The sequence below is a fragment of the Plectropomus leopardus genome, chromosome 12, assembly GCF_008729295.1.
Source record: "Plectropomus leopardus isolate mb chromosome 12, YSFRI_Pleo_2.0, whole genome shotgun sequence".
In the NCBI taxonomy this organism is placed as follows: Eukaryota; Metazoa; Chordata; class Actinopteri; order Perciformes; family Serranidae; genus Plectropomus; species Plectropomus leopardus.
The window spans coordinates 31,632,969-31,655,656 of NC_056474.1; the positions used below are offsets into that span (position 1 = coordinate 31,632,969).

Consider the following 22,688-nt stretch of genomic DNA (forward strand, 5'->3'; position numbering starts at 1 on the left):
CCTAAAATGTGAAATGTGGTAATTTATTGTGAAGGGTTAGGGTCATGCATTTTGCCCCAGCAAACCCCTGACTCTCATAAATAAAGTACAGTTTCAGTCTGCCCAAAATTCCTACTGGCTCGTCCAAAGAAACAGCCTGACATGGAGTCCAGTTGAAAACTTCAATTCAAGGATAAAGATTTAGTCTGAATATTTCTAATGAAATATTTTTAAAGGGCTTAAAAATGCTTGTTTTGACTATATATAGTTTTGTTTGTTTACACAAATGCTAATTATTTATCATACACAATCAATTTTCTGAATACTACACAGAAAACACACTTATTCAGTTAAGTTGGACTCACTTGGTTTGAGTTGCCCTCGCTTAGAAAGAACAAGTTCATTTCACCTGCCATTTTGAAATTGATTAACAAAATGAAATAAATTCAAGGTAAAAGGTACATTTATTTATTGATTATTATATGCTTTTTAAACTATGTTAAGAAATTAATGAAATCAAATATTAAATACAAAGAAATTTAAGTAAACCTAACAAATAGACATAAAGTAAACTGCTTTGGAAAGATGTGTTGCAGGTTTGTTTTCCAGCTTCTCGTGTTAAAAGTGTCCTTGAGCAAGAAATAGAACCACAAATTGTTCTGATTTAGTTTTTCAGGAAAAATGTAAGTCCCTTCAGGCTAGATTGATGTATTGTAATGCACAGAGAGTCTGCAGTTGAGGATTAGAAGGGGCCCAGAAACACATTTAGTCCTCGGGCCCCCAGCGAGGTAATCCTGCAACAAAGACACTGTGACTATGTGACTCATTCTGTTTACAGATGTTGATGGCTGCACATCTTGTGGTCACTGTTGATGTCTTGTTTTTGCAGCCATGGATGTAACCAGGAGTTTGGTGCTGTGAACACAGCCAGGTGACTGGGTGGGCCTGGGCATCTTTCCCCTGACGGACGGACCACCATCATCATCTCACTGAGCCTCATAAACTCACACACACACACACACACCACTGCAACCTGTTAGAGGTACCCCACTCCCACAGTCACACACACACACACAGCCGACATGACAGACAGAGTGAGCTTCAGCACGCCCAAAGTCACGCCGCGGCCCGCCGCAGGCCCCGTGCTCCCCCCTGAGCCCATCGACATCATCCGCATCAAGGCTCGCTCGCGCAGGGTCAGGCTCAACGTGGGAGGTCTCACACATGAAGTCCTGTGGAGAACACTGGACCGGCTGCCCAGAACCCGTCTGGGACGGCTAAGAGACTGCAACACCCACGAGTCACTGCTGGAGATCTGTGACGACTACAGCCTCACCGAGAACGAGTACTTCTTCGACCGGCACCCGGTGGCCTTCTCCTCCATCCTCAACTTCTACAGAACGGGGAAGCTGCACATGATGGAGGAGATGTGCGCCCTGTCCTTCGGCCAGGAGCTGGACTACTGGGGCATTGATGAGATCTACCTGGAGTCTTGCTGCCAGGCGCGGTACCACCAGAAGAAGGAGCAGATGAACGAGGAGCTGAGGAGGGAGGCGGAGACGCTGAGGGACAAGGACGGAGACGAGGCGGAGCACGGCTGCTGTCCAGACAAGAGACAGAAGCTGTGGGACCTGCTGGAGAAACCCAGCTCCTCTGTGGCTGCAAAGGTAACAGCTACACACACACACACACACACACACGCAGGTAAAGGGAAATTACACTACACTCTTAGATACAATAGCCATGGCCTGTGCTGGATTAAACATGTCCTGACTCACAGTACTTTCACTGTTAACCCTTTAAAAACTGCATTGCTGTCATTTTTCTTGTGCTGCATTTATGCACCTTTCACAAGTAAAGGGCCCACAATTTTCAAGAAATTAGTAAATTTAGATTTTTAAAAAGCTGGGAGAAAAAAAAATAGATATCCACAGTTAAAATTATAATAATTATTTATTCAAAATTGTTTTTACAGAATTGTTATGATTTTTAAGCACCCCCCGCCCCCGGGCATTTCCCTGTTTTATATATCTTACCTTGTTTGTTTGTTTGTTTCCTGTTTTTCAGGTAAATTTCTTATATATTTCTTTTTTTTACTAATTTCTTGCAAATTTACGGGTCCATTTCTTCTTTAGCTGCCCATTGCCTGCTTCCCATGATTTTGAAAGACATCAAGCCAATTAGCCCAGGTGGTGAAGCCTGACAAAATAATATGGATGTCAACAGGGTTATCTGACTGTTGGCTTGAGGACCAATGTATTATGTTAGGTGCATTATGGGATATAGAGTCCATGTTGATTTTTTTAAAGCTTAATCTGTGACTAAAGGTCTCTGCTGCAAACATTTGAACCGTTTTTTTCTTGAAGCAGCTTTTATTTTGGGGTGGCTGTGGCTTAGAGGTAGAGCGGGTTGTCCTCTAATTGGAAGGTCAGCGGTTCAATCCCTTAGGCAAGATATTGAACCCCAAATTGCTCCTGAAGCTGCATCATCGGAGTGTGAGTGTGTGTGAATGATTTCTGAGTAGCAGGTGGCACCTTGTATGGTAGCCTCGACCACCAGTGTGTGAGTGTGTGTGTGAATGGGTGAATGTGACATGTAGTGTTAAAGCACTTTGAGTGGTCAATAAGACTAGAAAAGTGCTATACAAGTATAGTCCACTACCATTTATTCTGATGGAAGAAAGGAGACATAAAATAAGGGCCGACATAGGACAAAGCAAGATGCCTAAACTGGAGCTGAACAAAGGACTGTGAAACGACTGTGATGTCTTCACACTAAGACAAGACTCTTCTTTTATCTGTCTTTTTATCTGATTCTTGTGAGTCCCTTAACTTTATTGAAGTACAACACTTAATTACAGGAGGAGCCAGTTAAAGAGATGTCTTCACTGACTGAGAGAACTGAGGTTACAGGGACAGCAATTAGGAACTTTGGTGTTTTATATTTAAAGCTTTTTTTTTACATTTTAACTTCGGAAGTGACTTCTGAGAAAGAGAGAAAGGAGAGGAAATTAAAAAGAAAAAAGGAAAGAACATTTGTGAAATAATTTCTAATATGTAACTATAAAAATAATATTGTTTTCCCTGGACATTTTTCTCTAGCTTTTTAAAATAAATTTTCTAAATCTTCAAATTTGTGAAACATTTCTTGGTCATTTGCCTTTTTTTCCAATGTGTTTTTGAGAGAAATGGCACCAATGTGCTCAGGGTTAAAGTGTTTAAAAGCGTGTGAAAGGGGTCTCAAAGCAGTACAAAAATAACATAAAAAAGTGATGTCACTCCTGATTTTAAAGGGTTAAGTTCCAGTACAACACAGTATCAATAATTCCCCACTAATAGGCAGGCTTTTATTGTTTTTGTGAGTTGAGGCCTTGGTGTCAAACTGTGAGGCAGTGTTCAGTCGTGACCTCAGCTCTGCTGTTGCTGCTCCGCTCTGCCGCTCTGCTCTGCAGCCTCATGCAGATCCATGTAGAGGCATCAGAGGCCATTAGGAGCTCTCAGGACCATAATCCTCCTTCACCTGCAGAGTCCAGAGACAGCCAGGAGGAGGAGGAGGAGGAGGAGGAGGAGGAGGTGGAGTTACGCTCTGGCGTGTTAGCCCTGTGTTGGAGTGTCCTGTAGGCCTAGTGGAAAAGATAAAGTGGTTAACTGTTAAAGGGTCAATTCATACAAATTACAAAACAAACAAACAAAATACAGCATATTTTCACTTTCCCATACACTGTAACAAATTGCTTTAAAAATATAAAATTCTTACAGTAATGTACAGGGTTTTTTTAAATGCAATAAAACACTGTTAATGTTTATGCTTTTTGGAGCCAATGTTACACTGCAAACCTCACATTCTACTGAACACTTATGTACAGCTTTTCAAAAAAAAAAACCCACACCAGTAAATCTTGATGCTTTTTGGAGCCAAAATTACACTGTAAGCCCATAGACTCTCACAGTCTATTGTAGAATGCTGTAATAAATTTAACAGTAGTACAATATTGAAGCAATTTATGGCATTGGCACTGTAAAATAATGATAAAATAATGATTTCACTTTTCTTGTGCTGCATTCAGACACCTGTCACAAATATCTAACCTTTGAACCCTGAGAAAATTGGTGCAATTTCTTTAAATAACAAATAACAATAATAAACTAGCACTTTGGTATTAAATGTTTCACACATTGTAAGGAATTAGTAGATTTAGAAAATTATTTTAATAGCTAGTAGGAAATGTATGGGCAAAAAAATGAGAAAAGTTATATTTATAATTATGATAATTACATATTATGTTACAATTTTTCTTATATTTTTTAAAGCTTTTTTAAAAAAAAATATTTATTACAAATTCATTCTTTAAAAAAACATGGGGAAAAAGGACAATGAGCAACTTGGTAAGAAATGTTTCACAAATTGCAAGAAAGAAGCAGATTTAAAAAATGATTTTTTAAAAGCTAGGTAAAAAGTGTAATATTTTCTTCATTCCATATTTAAAATTGTGTTACGAAAATGTTGAATTTTGAAGCATTTTTCCAAGTTATTTTTTCAACAATTTTAATTAATTCATTACTTCATTAATTCATTAATTTCTGCAAATTTCTTGTTTATTTTTTTATTTATTTCTTCTTTCATTGCCTTCTTCCCATGTTTTTGAAAGAATTATAGCCAGTTTGCTCAAGTTTTAAAGGGTTAACTGTTTTTTTATACATAGATGTGTGCATTACATACATAGATGTAATGCAAAAATCTGCAACTTTCATATGAAACCTTGTAGAAAAGAAGGAACAAATGATTTTCTTTTTTGGTTTTACAGATTTTCCATTTTAAAACGGCTGCAGCATCTTTAGTTTCCATCGTTTGAGATGGGTTGAAGTTTTTCGGAGAAGGTGCAGACTTGGTCAGGTTTCTGCTTGTTGTGGTGGAGGACTTACCGTATTTATTGCATCTGATGAAAAACTGACATTATAAGTTTTCCGTCTAAATAACTATGTAAGTATATGCCCTACAAGCACCACATTGCCTGTGTAATGCAGAGGCTTTGTGTGGTAGTACACACTATGAGCTTAAAGCAAATCATTTAGTTTCCACAGTGAGCTTAGTGAGCATGTTTTATTGTGTGCAGCAGAGCAGGCACACAGCAGATAGATGGCTCCGAAACACACAATTCTTGCACAGCATTAGTCCATCACCGATGACGGGACAGCAGTGTGCATTTGTAATATTAATGTTAATACTCTGCTGATGGTACGTCTTTATCAGATTCAGCTTTACTGGCCAAGGTCAGTATACACATACAAGGAATCTGACTGTGTTTTTTGACAGCTGGATTTTAAGTGTATCCTTCCGTTCATACTGAGAGGCATATTTGCATATTTAAAAAGTATATAAACTATAAAATACATATAATTACAGGTACAGTGACGTCCTGTGGGTGTTTGGTGAAGTGTCCATCAGTGTCTTGTGTCTGGTCTGACTGATTGTGTTCGGGGTCTGATGCTCAGCAGTGATGCTACCTGCCTATTTCCTGGAGGTGTATAAGTCCTGGATGGAGGGCATTTAGGCACCAATGATTTTTCATGCAGTTGTGACTGTTTGTTGTAGTCTGTTGTAGTCTGTTCCTGTCATGTTTGGTGGCTGATCCAAAACACACGGTGACGGAGGTGCAGACTGGATTTTTGCAGTTTAGACTTGAACTCTGTGAGAATTCCAGAAACCTGGAGAATTCCACAGCAGACTCAGGCCATGTTTAGAGTAGAAAGGTCCTACTAAAAACAAAAAAAAGTCTTTCCTTTGCATTAAAAAAAAAATCTGTGTTCATAACATTGTGAGAACAATGCTTGTGTACTCAGAGCTGCAAAATAAAACTAAAAAAACTAAAAAAACAAACAAACGCTGCATTATGCATGCCAGGCCAGTAGTTGGCAGTGTAACTTTGTAATGACACAACATAGATGAACACCGTGTGCCTGTGCACAAAAGTGTTCTCAGTGTGAGGCCTCATCCTGAAGTCCACTTTTAAAAGTCTTCATATCCATTTTGTGCTGTGGATGAGCCTAGCAGAGGGTGCAGGCTGTTAACTGATGAGTGAGTCAGAGCAGCTAAAGGGTGTGAAAGTGCAAATCTGCTATAAAAAACGTATTCAGGTTGTCAGCCAGTTGGTGAGTCTCTACAGTGTGTGTGGGGGGGGGGGGGGCTGCAGGCACCTCCACACGTTTGTGTTTCCTCTTAGAATTTATGCCGCTGGACTTCAGGTCAAAAGCCTGGAGAGCGCCAAAGCCAGTTCATTGTCTGACTGAGATCAAGTAAAGTCAAGTCGATTTTATTTTAAAAAGCCCATTATCACAAAACACGGTTTACCTCAGAGGGCTTTACAGCATACACATTCCTAAGGAAAAAGTAAAGCCACCCCCAACTTTTCTAGGTGTGTTAGTCAGACTTTGAGATATTCGATTACATTTCGGTCGAACTTACATTTTTATATGTATTTTAAAAGCCCAGTTTTAGTCGGACTGACACAATAATTCAACTTTTTCTAACATCATGTAAACGAACTGTGTTTCTGGCCTGATTGTGCAGGAGCCTGTCCCTCCTTCTGAATGCATCCTTACGTCATCACAGAAACTGTTTCAGTGTCAGTGTACAATGGCGTATAAGGGCCACTGAAGATTTAAAAAAAAAAAAAACGCAGGGCAATATTCTGAGAAAAAAAACTCTGAATTTCCAAGATTCTTGTTGCAAATTTGCAAGAAAAAGGTGGATATTCTCTGAGCTTAGAATGTTGCAAATTTCTGAGAAAAAAGTCACACATTTCTGTTAAAAAAAATCTGCAATTCTCTGAGTTTATAAAATCACAAATTTGTGTGGAAAAAAAAAGAAAAATTGTGATTTTATTGGTTTTTTTTTGGGAGTCAAATACAACTGTGTAACAGTGGCCCTAAAACACCATTATGACAGAGCGGGCCTGTAACAGCTGCTGTGCCTCGTGGCTCCGTCTCCTCACAGTCTTGAGATTCTGCCTGTAAGTTAGGAGAAGATGAAGCATACGGTGATCAGAGTCTCAGAGCTGCACAGTGGACAGAGACATCCTTTCATGTTGTGCAGCAGAGCTCCAGTGTGTTATTATCCCCGCTGGGACACTTGATTTGCTGTCTGTATTTTGGCAGCCTGAGGTTTGCTCTAATGAAGTCCCCAAGAACAATGAGCAGAGAGGAGAGCACATGTTTTACATCTCATGCAGGAAGTCTTGTTTTCCTCACGCTGAGAAAGCAAACACTGTGGAGGTGAGCGTGGTTATGTAGCTCTGGGTCTGATGTGGACTAAAGGTCCTGTCATAGGCTCAGAATTTGTTTTCCTTTGTCGGCAAAGCTTCATGTGAAGGAAAACTGTTGAGCAGTGTAAATTAGCCCGAGCAGAGGGACACAGAGGGAAGAAGGGGATGCTGTTACTGTTAATTGATTCTGTGTTTCCAGCTGACTGACTGGAGACCAGTCCAGGCCAACTGCTCTGTCAGCAGCGGGAGAGGAGACTGCTCCGAGCCTTTGGTTTAATCAGCTAGATTCACACCGGACCTGATTATCCTCAGAGCTTAGAGCGAGCCTTTAACAGCTCATTCAACTCAAGGAAAACCAACACTGGAGTTGGAGTCAGTGTGACAGTGAGGCAAAGTTACTGACTGGCTGCTTTTAAAACATGTCACTCAGAGGAATGGGATTGACCAGTTATAGCAAATAGTTATAAAGTTATTAGCTGAATCAATATTGCTAAAAAATTGCACAGTAGGAGGCTGCAGTGGCAGCTTTGACCCATTTCTTACAAATTGTTACATTACAGATGTTACTGTGACCATTTTGTGAAGCTGTTTTTATTCTTTTTTTTCTAGAAGTTTTTTTCATTCATGATGGCAGTACAGGTACAGCATTTCAAAATGTTGAAATCACTGAAGTTTTCCTTCACAATAACCAGCATAATTAGCATTTTTACTTTTCATTCTCTCTCCTACAACCTCCCGTGTCCTGACGTCAGTAATCGCAAATAATGTCACAACAACTAGAATTGCAAATCAAGAAGCTGCAAACCAGAGAAGGATGAAAAAAAGTCATAAAGAAAGAAAGAAAAAAAACACAATAACAACCAAGACCCTTATGGCACTTCCACATTGGATTTATTTTTCATCTGCTTTGGTGATATACAAGATAATGCTAAAGCTAATTTTTTCTTGCAAAAACAGGCCGAACGTTTTTAGAACCAAAACTTGCTATGTGGGAACCAAACTCTGATCAAGACTTTTTTCGATGGCTGAAACTTGCTTAGGCGTGATGCTCAATTAGCAGGCTTAATGTCAAAAGTCATCAGTGGTGCTCAGTAGCAGTGCATGACTGAGCTGTGCTGTCAGGCCGGACGCACTCGAAAGTTTAATTATGTTACTGTTTGTTTTGTCGCTGCCTTAAAATTTTGAGTTTTCTTAACATTTTCATTTGTGCTCGAAAATAGTTTGTTTCTGCTGCGTTTTGGAGTTTGATGTATTTGTGACAACAATAGCTCCAAACAGAGAGTCATGTGTAATGTAACATGATATACGCGCATATGTACATAGTATACCTGTAATGATTTCAGCTCAGTTTACAGGTAGTTCATCACTCTAAAAATACAACAGTGCTGGCCTTCAGCGGTCCATGTGACCATGTTGGAACCGTAGCGTCAGCAGGAGGGAAGCTGCTTAGGCCTCCGTGCACTGACACCGGCCGTGTGTCACTCTGTCGCAGTAGTGATGCAGCTCAGCTCTCAGCCAATAAGAGGGCCTCTTCCTGGTGACATCTATAGCTCAGTGCTGGTGCTGATTAGAACAGAAGCATGACCTGGCCATTTAGAAAACATGGTGCAGCATTTGTTCTGGAGTGCACACACACACACACACACACACACACACATCTTTTTCGAGTCCAGATGGACAACTACCTATGATATTTTGAGTTTTATTGGATAATATGAGTATTAAATGTTCCAATAATAGAGATTAGTTTCCTACACTTTACATAATCCGTGTAATCTTCTTATTTTTGGCTCTGATTATATTTTTTTTTTGACTATTCTTTGTAGTGAGATTCACACACATAAATGGGATTGTTTCATTTCCGCTTCTTTCAAACAGTCGCTCAGATGTATTTAATGCTTCTGCCGAGACATGTTAGTGATTTCCCCACTGGTCAAAGCAATATTGTAGAACATAACAAGATAAAACATGTATATTCTCTCATCCTGTATACAATTCTGTACCAATATGAAAGGATGGAACCTGTTGTTCATGGTGGACACAGACACACAGACTCACAGACACACAGACACACAGACAAACACACACACACACACACACACACACACACAGAGTATGACTTAGGAGTCTGGCTTAATCTCCTTTGGGGCTTTTACCAGTACTGCTGCTGCTGCAAATAGACTAACTGTTGGCAGCTTGGGTAGTCTGTCCTGTCCATGGTCTGACCCACAGGAGGGAGGAAGTGGGGATTTAAGAACACAGTGCAATAAAATCTTTTGTCTAATGACAATATCACTGTTTTAACCTGTGCAGAAAAAGGTCCTAGCTGTGCAATTAGTGTAAATGACAGATTGACACCTGCAGGAAGGCCACAGCTGAATTTTTTTAACACTATTTATTCAAAAACTGAGCAAGGGGGAGCAACCTTTACTTTCCAAACATAAAAAATAAAATAAACTGGTGGAGAAATTATGTCATCTTGAATTTTCACTCTGGCAGTCCAAAAAGTGTGTTTTTAGATTTATTTAGAATACTGTTCAGGATGCCAAAGAGAACTCTCTCCAGCCAATTATAACCCAGCACTCTCTAGGATAACTGATTGATAGGAATGCTTGAAAGAATGGAGAAAATTATTTTGCGTTCAGACGCCTTCCACCAGCATTCAGACCTTCATAATGTAAGCAACTTTGGTTTAATTTTTTAGAAAACATGGAAGCATGGAAAATTGCAAAGAGCAACTTTGCAAGAAATGTCCCACAAATTGCAGAGAATAATGAAAGCTGACAAGAAAATGACTTGAAAATTAGCTTTTAAAAAACAGAGCAGGACTGTGTGTATGTGTGTGTGTGTGTGTGTGTGTGTGATGAACCAGTGGTCCATAGCTGACAGAGAGGTCTCACTGTGCCCTCCACTTATCGCTTCAGTCACTCATCTCATTTTTGCTGAAACAGATTTCTGCAGCTCATGAGGAAAGTTTGTGAGCATAAGTGGTTGTTTAGGGGTTCCTGTAAAAACATGACAGCATGAGTATTTCTGTTTCTTTATTCATATAACAGTTACACAGAATAGATTGTACATTTCTCTTAAATTTCATATTCTAATTTAAGTGTATTGCTTCAGGAGTTTGTCATTTTGTTGTTAGCAGAGGATCATTTCATCATGGTTAAGCTCAGAATGATGCATTGCGCTATAGTTGAGTTGTTTATGTGATATATTTGATATAAACAGTATGTCTCTAAAAAGAGACATTGTATTATCATTCAATGACTTTACAAACTGACAGAATGTCTGCAATAAACTACAAAACTAAAATGTTTGCATACATTATTATTGTATGTATTGTCTGTACATTAGCATTTTGTGCATTATGAATTTATATTTGTCTAATTGCAATGTTGCATAGCATAATTATCTTCATCATCCCAAGTGAGTACACTGTAAAATCTGAAAAGCTGATTACTTACAATTACAATTACTTAAAATTTAGTTACATTAACTTGATTTTGTGAAGTTGTTGCAACTTAAAAATGAGAGGTTTCACTGAATCAGTCATTCTAAGTTTTAGCAACTTCAGTAAGCACGTTTTTGGCTATATCTGTATTCTTCAATTATATTTATATTTATATATTCTTGACAAACTCACAGATCTCCTAAATTTATCATTGACAAAATCCTCTGTGATGATCAAGCGAAGTCAGACTAACTTGCTTTACTGAAGTTGCTAACACTTAAAAAGAACAAGGTCATTCCACTTGTCATTTTCAAGGTGCAGCAACTTCACAAAATTAAGGAAATACAGCTACATTTTGATTAAACTTAACAATTAGATATAAAGTAAATATAAATTATGATTAATAGTCCTTACATTTTTTAAGGCAAGATTAAGATTAAGATTTTTTTTTATTATTAAAATCAACTTGTCAGATTCTACATTGATGCTCAAAAGCTTTTGGAGGCGAACCACCAATCCTTTCATTTTATATGTGTCCCCCTATAATTGAAACATAATCTGCACCTTTGCCCCTGTACCTGTAGTGTCTCCCCCTAACTGCAATAGGTATAACACTTAGAACTGTAAATTATATACTGTTTAATAATGTCATTGACTTCATAAATGGTAAAGTTTTAATGGAGTATTTCTTTTAAAATACTTTTCAAAATTGTCTTTAAACAGCTCAGGCTTGTAGTTTCTGCCGTGGTTTCTGTTGATTCTGAGATTTGAGAGTCATCACTGAGGAGAGGTCACAGAGTGCATCACATCAGCCTGCAGTCAGCCTGTGAACCTGCTCAACAATGTTTATCAGAAGTTATTTCCGAAGCTGTCCATTAGATTTTAGAGGGCCACTTCCTGCTTCACCTCTGACCTCATGCTGTCATCTTGCTCTTGTAATCTAGTGTCCACAGTAAGCGATTATTGGCGGTGTGTTTGCTTACATTTTCATTTCCACATAAGCAGTTTATGTAATATGGTGCAATTAGTGTGACTGTCTGACTTGCTTTCTCTATTAAACTGTGACAATGCTGTGATGAGAGCAGGCTGTAAATCTGCCATCAGATTAAGAGAAAGAAAGGATATTTTACAATGCTTCTCTAATTCATGACTGTAGTTGCTGCTGTATAGTTGCCTAGTTAACCCACAGAGACTGTTTGGTGCATTGACCTCGCTTTTTATTCAAAATGTTTTTTGATCATTTTGGCTGTGTTCATGCATATGGCATAAATTTAAGATTGTGTATTTTGGTTAATCTTGGAATTTCCAGCTCAGCTCCTACAATAAGTCTAAAATACACTGTGTAAACAAAGTTGTTACATTCATACTGTGAAGTACAATAAAAATGTGCCATAATTCATATGGCACATTTGCCAATAATTCATTTTTCTTTATTTTTAAAAAATTAATCTGAAAACATAATGGCACAATGACAAAAACCTGGCATTTAAAGGGTTAAAATTCTGAAAGTTGATAAATATTTTATATTTATGATTAGGACTGATGTTGGTTAAAAAAAGATAATCAATAAAAGCAGAAAATAATGTTTTAAATAATTTTTTTTTTTTTATAATTTTGTGTGTGTGTGTGTGTGTGTGTGTGTGTGTGTGTTTTGGGCAAAGCTATACGAGTGTGTATGATATTAAAGTGGGCCCTAAGAGTTAGTGTACAGCACTCTGTTGCTGCATATTTCCCTCACATAGGCACATAGCAGCAGTCCAAATATAAGCAGAGCTTCTTCACCATGTTGTATTGATTTTTAACTCTCTCTTTGTTGATTTACTAATTTACTAATTATCATTCCAACACTTGCATGAGTTTTAATATTCATCGTGAAGTCCTGAGTGAAATTGAGGACATTGTAAAAGTCAGCGTTGAGTCATTAGTAGTGTGTGTAAAGTGTCTCTGTCAGCATGGTGCAGGAAGCATGTTCTCACAGACAGCAGAGGAGAATGATGTGTATTCACTAATGTACTATAGCTTTCTGCCGCTGAATGCTTTCACTGAGATGATAATGATGTATCCGTCCCGCAGCAGAGAGGCTGATGCTTTGCAAAGTTCATCCTGCTGACTGTAAATCTTTTGTTGGCAGAAGTTTCCCTGTCAGACTGCTCACAGGGTATGAGTGTACCGCAGCTCACAGGCTGTCTTTGGTTTCTCACTGCTTTATTTGTCTTCAGGGTCAGAGAAACATCAGTGATATTCCCTGCAGCTGATTGTTATACCAAGGAGGCTTTTAAACCCTATGAAACCTGGAACGACATCAAACAATTGTCTTGTGCTGCTTTCATACGCCTTTCACATGCATTTAAACCTCTGAAAACTGGGCAAATTGGTCTGAATTCATGTGAAAACATGGCTGAAAAAGGCAAAGAGCAACTGGCAAGAAATTTCCAACAAATTGCAAGAAATAAGGGGAAAACAAGTACCTGAAAATTTGTGTAGTTTGAAGCCTAACATTAGCTTTTTACTTCTGGCAACTGCATTTATGCATCAAAGATCCTGAAAGTGGTGTTCATTTGTGAAGATTATCTTGCTGAACAAAACATGTAAGCATCAAAAACGTTTGTTCACCAAAGAGTTTATTTTCTGCAGTGATCCAAAATCCAATCCCAAAGATCTAAAGATCCCATAGGCTTTTTGACATGGGAATCACATTGAAATAGGGTTGATAACAGAAAAACGTCATCCCTGCAGCACTCTATTAGCAGGGTGCTAATTTGTTACATATACGAACCATTTCATGTGCATTGTCGTAAGAAATCATGGGAACTATTGTATGAGAATACATTGAAGGAACTGCAATGGTTTCATAATCAAACTGCAATAAGAGAATCTGCATAGTTTTCATGTTGCCAGCAGGTCATTTTATTACATTTGATGCCCACCACCGTGCAATGTGTTGTACAGAGGTTGTTTCTATGTCTTGTATTTCTGTGAGACTGTGTTGTGTGTGATTTTGTTCCAACATAACATTGTGTGATAAGGTCACTGGATATGTTTGCCTCAGGCTGATGCTCCTGTCAAAGATCTGACTCTTATGAGCAACTGAGCATCTGATGGAGATTCTGCTTGGATTAAACCAAATCATCTTGTGTATAGCCTCCCTGTCCTCCATCTGTAGCAGCTTCACCTATGTAACCTATACCATACCCACAGTATGTTATAGTTAAAATATCCTTATTTGGAGCTTGTGGTGGACTATATTTCAGCCCCATTGTGTACCCTTCATCAGAGACTTGTTCAGTATTACTGATGATAATAATAATGATAATAATCATTATAATAATAATGATAGTAATACCAACCAAAGTCCATGAGATGTGAATAAAAGCTCCACAAAAACTAAGTAAATAGATCATATAATCAGCAATTTTGGATGAACCATCCCGTTGTGTGAGTCTCATCTCTGTTCCACCAGGACTGGAGGGAGGTTTGGCACTGCAGCATGAAAATCCTTTCAAATTATTGCTGCTTCAGTGAGAATTTGTTGTGTGACTTTACTTTTGCATTGCAGAGATAAATTGCCGCAATATTTAAAATTTGCAATTGTAAAAAAAAACGGATTGTTTGAAGACCTCAGTGATAAATATTCAACTAGTTCCACTAAAGGCTGGTTTGAGACAGATTTTATGTTATGTATATATATATATATATATATATATTTGCATGTAGCTATGGCTATGAATTATACGTGTTCATGCAGGAAAATATGGTGATTAGTAAAATGTGCAAGTATTGTCATGTATTGTAATGATTTGACAATTTTTGTAGATCATGCAGGGGGAAAAAAATGGTGAAGAAAAATGTGCAAGTATTGTAATGATTAGACAATTTTCTGTAGATGCTTTGAGGGGGAAAAAAATTAAGAAAAATTTATAATTATTAGCATTCTTTCTTTCAAAACCTGAGTAAATAGGCTGACTTGGAAAAAAATGACCCAAATAAATAAATACATGTATAATAATAATAATAATAATAATAATAGAAGTAATAATAGTAGCACTAATAATAACTTAAAATAAAAACCAACTAACAAACAAGGAAATGACCAGTAAGTGCTTGAAATTATAAGAATTTCATGCATAATAATAAACATTACATAATTTAAATATTTAATTATGATTATGATAAATATAGTTTTTCCTTAGCTTTGTCTTTTTCCCTTGCTTTTTAAAAAAAGTTTTTCTAAATAAACTAATTTTTCACAATGTGGGAAATATTTCTTTTCAAGTTGCTTATTGCCTTTTCCTCATGTTTTCTACTTGTGAATAGCATCTGAAAGCAGCACAAGAAAACTGATGTTGCTCCAAAGGGTTAAGAGACGAACTGCTGCAACAGTATGGAAAACATGCAGTGTTTGAGCTTTGATTGCAGACAAAATTATTGATTTTGGTTTCTCAAAGTACCCTGGTGTGATTTGGTGTAAGGTTAAGAATTATACAAAGTCATTATTTACTCCATCAGGATATTGGTATATAGTATTGTTAAAATATTGACCGTTACTCATTACTTGTGATGTGTGTTTGGAATCAAACATCAAGATCACAAAAATCTGTCCCTGTGACAAAGTAACAAAGGTTCATTAGATGACCTTAAAACAACTGTAGAGCAGCTTCCATTGTGGTTCATTGTGTGTGTGTGTGTGTGTGTGTGTGTGTGTGTGTGTGTGTGTGTGTGTGTGTGTGTGTGTGTGTGTGTGTGTGTGTGTGTGTGTGTGTATGGCAGTGATCATGCTGCCTGATGGCTAATAACATACCATGTTTGGCTAATTACAGCCCATCGTGTCACACAGAGCAGCCAGCAGCTTCTATTCAGACTGATTACTGTGATTCTGACTCTGTCTTTATTCTGCTCCTCTTCCTTCTCTGTCTCTAAACTGCAAAATCTGGCAAGCTGGTTTTTATCTTAAAATATGTACAAAACCGACTGTCTTTAAAAAAAAAATATATATATATATAAATAAATATAAATATAAATATAACTCTCAATCTTAAGTTAAGTTAACTCTGTAACTAATTTTGAAGTTTTCTTAAAATTGAGTTATATTTACGCAATGTTGTAAAGTTGTTGCAAATTAAAAATGAAAAGTTTAATAAAAATCAATCTCTCCATTTTTCACAACTTCGGTAAACCAAGTTTAGTGTGCTGTATATCTGAATTCTCGTGGTTGCAAACTCTTCAGTCATATTTGGATATTCTTAAACATGTTAAGAAACAGAACTCGCAGATCTCAAAGCTTCATCATTGGTAAAATCCTCTTTGTGATGATGAAGTTCAGTCAGACTAACTTGGTTTACTGAAGTTGCTAACACTAAGAAAGAACAACAACTTTCACCTGACATTTTTAAGTTGCGGCAACTTCAAAAAATTACGTATATACAGTAAAATTTCATGTTAACTAAACACTTAGATATAAAGTTAACACAAATTAAGATGAATGCTTATATTTACTTTCCTCTTTAAGGCAGTCAGTTTCCAAGATGATATGAAGTAAGTTAGTAAGAACTTTTTCACAGTGTATTGTGCATGTATGCATGTGCATGGATGCATAAGGGTGTGTGTGTGTGTGTGTGTGTGTGTGTGTGTGTGTGTGTGTGTGTGTGTGTGTGTGTGTGTGTGTGTGTGTGTGTGTGTGTGTGTGTGTTCTTACGATGCACAATTTGTGTAGTAAACACTGCCTGCAGCTCTCAACATTTTTCTTGTACTCTTCATTCCTCTAGAAGTAACTCAGTAATGTGAAATGCAGTGGGGGCAGCTCACATTTACTAGTCTGTAGTTTGACATCTTGAGTGTGGGACAGAGTGCACCTGAAGACAAGTCACCACACAGCAAGTAAGCACAAGGCTGACCATGAGTCAGAGCTCAGTTAAACACTCTGACAGAGCTGAGAGATTAAAATAATGAAATAATCTACTCAGAGGTATGTAACCACAAAAAGAATAAAACAACAGCAGCTCCTGTATTCACCACCTTCTGGTCAAATTTTCAAAATGCTTTTCCCTTCTCATCACTAAAAGCAGTTCATATCAGAATAAATAAGTAAAGACTAGCTAAGTTGTCATTGTTTTTCGATCCATCTCACACATCCATACAAAACCTTAAAAAAAACCCAATCTCAACAGAAAGTCTATTCTTAAGTTTCAATCAAATTATGTGGTCATTATCAGAGGATGGAGTTTGACTAGTTTCTATGGAGCTCAGTAGTTCAGCTGCTGGTCAAAAACAAAAGCCAACATGTAGAGAAGAAGTCCACACTGTAACATGGGGAGAAGGCAGTGGGCAACTAAATAAGACATGGCCCAAAAATTAGCAAGAAATCAGTTTTTAAAAAAAGATGTGTGTATATATATATATATATATATATATATATATATATATATATATCACATACATACATATACGTATGTAAAAGACAGTTACCTGAAAAGAAGCAAAAAAAAAAATTATGAATATATTTCCATCGCAAACCCAATTAGTTTATAACATTATAATTATTATTATTATTATTATTATTATTTTACATTTATCTAACCCCTGTCATTCTAAGTCACCTTTTACTAATTTCTTAAAATTTGTTAGATATTTCTTGCCAAGTTGGTCTTTGCCTTTTTTCTTTTTTTTCTTTTTTCAAAGAAATCAAACCAATTTGCTCCAAAGGCTCCAAACAGTTAAACAGCATCTGAACCTGATTCAGGTTTTAAAGGGTTATTTATAGTAAACATGGAATAGAGGAAGTTACTCTCAAACTGGATCATGGAAAAGCAGCAGGAATACAGTGAGTCTTGAGTATATTCAAAGCACTGCATGCATGTTTATGCGTCTTTATTTATGCGTCTCTTTGTTTATGGAGACTCTGGCGTTGTCTTGAAGACTGATGCTGGCTTTAATTGTACCAGTTGATAAGAGGAAAGGTGACACTGAGGATTTCAACAATCACAGAGGCTTCCCAGTTGTTCGTTTTGTGGGTAAATTGCTCACAGATGTATTGGATGTAAGGTTCTGTGAGGATAATTCTGTCCTAAGGGAAACTCAGGCAGGATTTAGAGGAGCATATCGTTTTACTGGAACTCACTGTTGATTTGTATTGTCTTAAAAAGAGAAGGCTGTTTGTTCTTTCATTGATTTTAGTGAGCCATTTGATACAGGCTGGAGGGATGCTCTCTGCTACAAACTGTGCAGAGCAGGTATTAATGGTACATTCTTACACGTAGTAATGAATATGTATAAAAACATCAAATCATTTGTTAATTAATATGTTTTTAACTTTGATGACACCATAATAGATTATTATATCCAGCTAATGGTACTGATATATGCAGATGATGCAATTTTTTATGCCTACAACAAAACAGAAAGCAGAGGACTGTGTGTGTGTTTTCTGTGAGAAATGGAATGTGAATGTTAGCAGTAATAAAATCACAGTTTTTGGCTGTAGAAAAGCTGACATTGGCAAACTAAAGACGTATACAATGGAGAGTAGAGATCGTCCATTGCTTTAAATATATTGGGGTCATTATCAGTTAGAATGGTTCGTTTAATCCTTTCCAACCTGAGCAAACTGGCTTGATTTATTTCAAAATAAGTAGGCAGTGAGCAACTTCAGCAGAAATGGCCCAAAAATGAGCAAGATATTTAGAAAAAGAAAAGGCAACGTTGAGTAGGTTTGAAAGGGTTAAACAAGAGCTCAAACTGGGAAAATATCTGTTATTTAAAAAACAAAAAAAACATGTCTTGTAATTTCAGTGTGAACAATGAGTCAGTGGAAAATGAACAGGGCCGTACAGAAATCACAAAAAAATGCAATCTGTGACGACAATCGTCATATTTTGAATCATAGAGAAATGTATTTGATATATAAACCACTCATCTGCATTTAAATTGATTTTGTTATTACAATCAGATAAGCCAAAAGTTACTTTTTTTGAAGAATGTCCTTCTGTTATTGAGGTAACATTTGTTGTACTTCACCATCCTGCGTGTCCTCACTTTGATACTATTGTATGTTCTGTTTGTGCGTCATTGAGTCACGTAAAACAAATGTTCACCTCAAATATGGAATCAAAAATGTTATGACTTAGCAAACTTCATCTGCTGATGAGCATCATGTGATGTAATCAGGAGCTCCAGAACAGCCAATAATTGGACTTTGTGCTGATGCTGTGAACCAGAGTGAAGAATGAACTTTGAGCCTCATTCTTACACACTGAATGAGGAGAAATTGATCAATAGCACAAAGGTAGAAATTCTAAATGCTGTGTTGGAGGTTTAACTTTGAAACATGAACAGATTGTTTTTTCCTTTTAACTAATAACTTAGTTCAATTTTTTAATTCATTTTTATATCATTATTTTATTTTATTTTGGGCCATTTCTGCTGACATTGCTCATTATGTAAATCACGTTTTTTTAAGGAAATTAAACCAATATTCTCAGGTTTTAAAGGGTTAGAAAACACACAAATCCACTCATCTGTGTATAGCGTGTCACATTTCAAATTTCTTGTTCAGTGTTGATTTTTGAAGTTTTGAAACCTAGTGTGTGTGGTTAGAAATGAACGAGCACGGTGCCTCCAACAGGTGCTGTGGTGCTCAACAGTGAGCTGGGGAGGACTCTGATTTTGGGAAATTGGGTGCTTAAAACACAGTATGTATCTTGACATTGCATTGCATCTCCACAGTTACTGTTCCATTATAGAAAAAGAGCCACAATTAACAATCTGCCCCTTATATTAATCCCAGTAAATATATAGAGAGCATGTGGATGAATGTATGGATGACTGATCCTCCGTAGAAGACTAGATGAAAACAGCATGGCTGGAGAAAGCAGGTTTATAGATGGAGTGTGCTGCAGGACAGCAGCTGTCCAACAGATTCCGTCTCTGCCATTCCAGAAATACCTCCATGTATTGATCAGGGCTCTAGTTTCTCTGCCCAGTCACTCACTTCCTGTATTCTTTCATCCTGTCTTGTGTTTTCTCTGAAACAGCTTTTACAGCTTACAGTTTATACATTTGGGCCGCGCCTTCCTCTTCATTGATTCACAGCAGTCTGTGGCTCAGAGGGAGAGACTGATTGTGCTGATTTATGGTCCCCAGAGGATGGACCTTTTGTTAACCCCCTGACCTTTGACTTATGAGCACAGTCGTTCTCCCAGAACTATTAGCATTTTTAACAAGTGGGGACCTTGGAGTTGGGGTATGAATGCATGTTCTTCTTTAATATATGTACACTGTAAGGGAAAAAACAGGAAAAAAACAAACACAACGATTTGTTGTAACTTTAAAAAAAACATGTCCAGGCTGCCTTGATATTTTAAGTTGACCAAATTTCAGAAAACAAGTTAAGGTAAGATTGTAGTGATTCAGCTTTTCTTCTAAAAAAAAAGTCTGAAAAGGCATTGAATACATTAATCTAAATATAAGACCTTAAATGGCATTGGAAGGTCTTAAATCAAAAACTCTTAAAAATGCTTACACATGGGCAAAAATAGAGTTTAATAAAAGACGTTCTCAATATTAATTTATCATCTATTCATAAACATTTAAAAAAAACATCATTACATGTACCAAATGATTGATATACTTCTTTATTCTATTCTCAGTGATTTTCAAAAAATTATTTTGATATAACACGTCATAATGATTATAGAAAAGAAATTATTCAAGCCCCTCTATCACATTTCGATTCAAAATTCATTTCTTACTGCTCCTACTTTACCATTTAGTTTTACATTTAGCGATCACTTAAATTTAAAGAGCTCTTTTTAAAGAAAAAAGCCTATTAGCTAATATAATTAAATGTATTGTGATCTAGAAAACAATTAATAAACATAATGACAGACTAAGAAAATAGAATAATTTATCTGTTAGATTTGTGTTGTCTCTCTTTTCAAATATTAATTTTGTCAATAAATATGCTATTGTTTGATTTAAAGACATGCTGACAATGTGCCACTCAAAACCTACAGGAGGCAAATACTGTCTGTAAGAGGAAATGCTCGGTTAAAAAAGGGAAAGCATTTGTCAAAATAATTAAATGCTATAGTTGCACTATTTTATTCTAAGTCACTCAGGAGAGTTCCTGTGAAATCATGTGATGGAAGATTGTCTCAGCCGCTTCCGGATGATGGACAGTCTGGCCTTTCAGCGTCATGTCAAAGGACACTGCGCATTACAGCATTACACAGTGTGCAGCGATTCTGCTGCTCCATAATCCTCATTCAGATTGACTTTGTCCCAGACAGAAATAAAAAAGACTCTTTGGACAAAACTGCAACACAAGCAAGAAAAAGAAATCTAAAATAAACAAGAGGGGGGAATTTAAGAGAGAAGACGGACAGAGAGGCAAAGAGAGACAGGGCGAAGGGAAGTGCAGGACAGGTGTATCAAAGTGTGTCCACCCTACAGCGTCTTAATGGCTTAATGGCTGCCAAATGCTGTGACCTTGGCACCCGGGGCAGATTTAAAGCAGTACCAGGAACACACAAGCTGCTTTAGGAGCTGTACAGTGCAGGAAGAATTAATGGAGGCTCCACATTTAAGATTCTACTGCTCAATAACTATTTGAGTTTCTATCACAGTGAGTCACTTACAGAGAAATGAAGCTGACTCAGCTGAATCACTCTCACTCATAGTCAAACAGTTCTTTAAATAGAGATGATAAGCTGAGGAAAGCCAGTGTTAATGACACTGCGTGTCTTCGTCACTGATTTTTATATATTTTGCTTCTCCTCCAACTATTATAAAGTAGGGGTCAAACGATATTGGTTTTTCAGGGCCGATACCAATTGTTAGTACTTTATGAACCACTACTGGTATTTGGAACCAATTTGCATTTACAATAATAATGAAAATATTTGTCAAAATTTAGAAAGTTCAGATAAATTTTAATTAAAAAATGAATAAAGTTCCTTCCATACTGACATTTTCTTTGCATGTATTGCAGACTGACTTCCCTGCTGTTGGTTGACTGTAATCCGCAGATTTTTTCATTAATTCATTTTATCGATGATCAAAACTGCCAGATATTGGCTCTGATAAACAGTCAGGCCGATAGTCTGTCGACCTTTATTATAAAGGGCTTATAGATCCGTAGATTGCTACATTGCTACATGCACATGAACATTACAAAACACAAACACACACCTTTTGTACCTTCAATACATTATTCTACTAGTGCTACTTGCATGACAACTTCATATATACAATGCATTATGTCATGGAAAGTTATTTAATATTAGAGTATTTGAGTTTTATCATGTATAGTAATTGTTTGGATGCATGATTCATTCATTGCCATGGTACAGGCCTCTGAGCCCCTCACTGTCTGCATGCAGCCATGTGAGGAGGCCCCAGGGTGTCTGAAGGTTAAGATGCTGTGAGATTGAGATCTTGTAGTTGTTTAAACTCCAGTGTTAGACACAAATGTATGATGCAGAAATTACACTTTATGAGGGTGAATCATTGTTCTGTTTCTTTAAGCTTGGTGTGTCTTTGTTCACATACGTGCTGTGCCAAGAGCTTCTCACGCTTCGCTGTACTTAATTTCATTCCAAGTAGCATTAATAAAAAGTCTTCGAAAGTATTAACCCTGTATTTGTTCATAGCTATCTGTCATATCTCTTACCATCAACACACTATAAAGTATTTGTTTTGATTTTAAAAAGTTGTGTCTGAGCTGTTTTCCAGAGTCCTACTGGAAATGGGATTTGAGACTTCTAAAGACTTTTTTAATGCCACTTGAAATAAAATGAAAGATTCCATCAATTACTCAAGATTTGGGAGAATTTACATTTTTGTAACATAACATGACTTTTTGGTGATGTTAATGTAAGACGTGGTAAATTATTATTATGATCAAATACAGTGTTAATACTTTCGAAGACTTTTTATTAATGCTACTTGGAATGAAATTAAGTACAGCGAAGCGTGAGAAGCTCTTGGCACAGCACGTATGTG

At 37.0% G+C, this 22,688-nt stretch overlaps 1 protein-coding gene across 1 annotated transcript in view; it reads left to right on the top strand.

Annotated features, from left to right (window-relative positions):
• The first annotated feature begins 1,061 nt into the window (after positions 1-1,061).
• LOC121951913 (potassium voltage-gated channel subfamily B member 2-like) overlaps positions 1,062-22,688 on the top strand; it is a 29,024-nt gene continuing 7,397 nt past the window's right edge. Inside the window, exon 1 of the mRNA XM_042498406.1 lies at positions 1,062-1,646. Within this exon, the coding sequence (XP_042354340.1) occupies positions 1,062-1,646 (585 nt within the window). The remainder of the gene's footprint in view (positions 1,647-22,688) is intronic.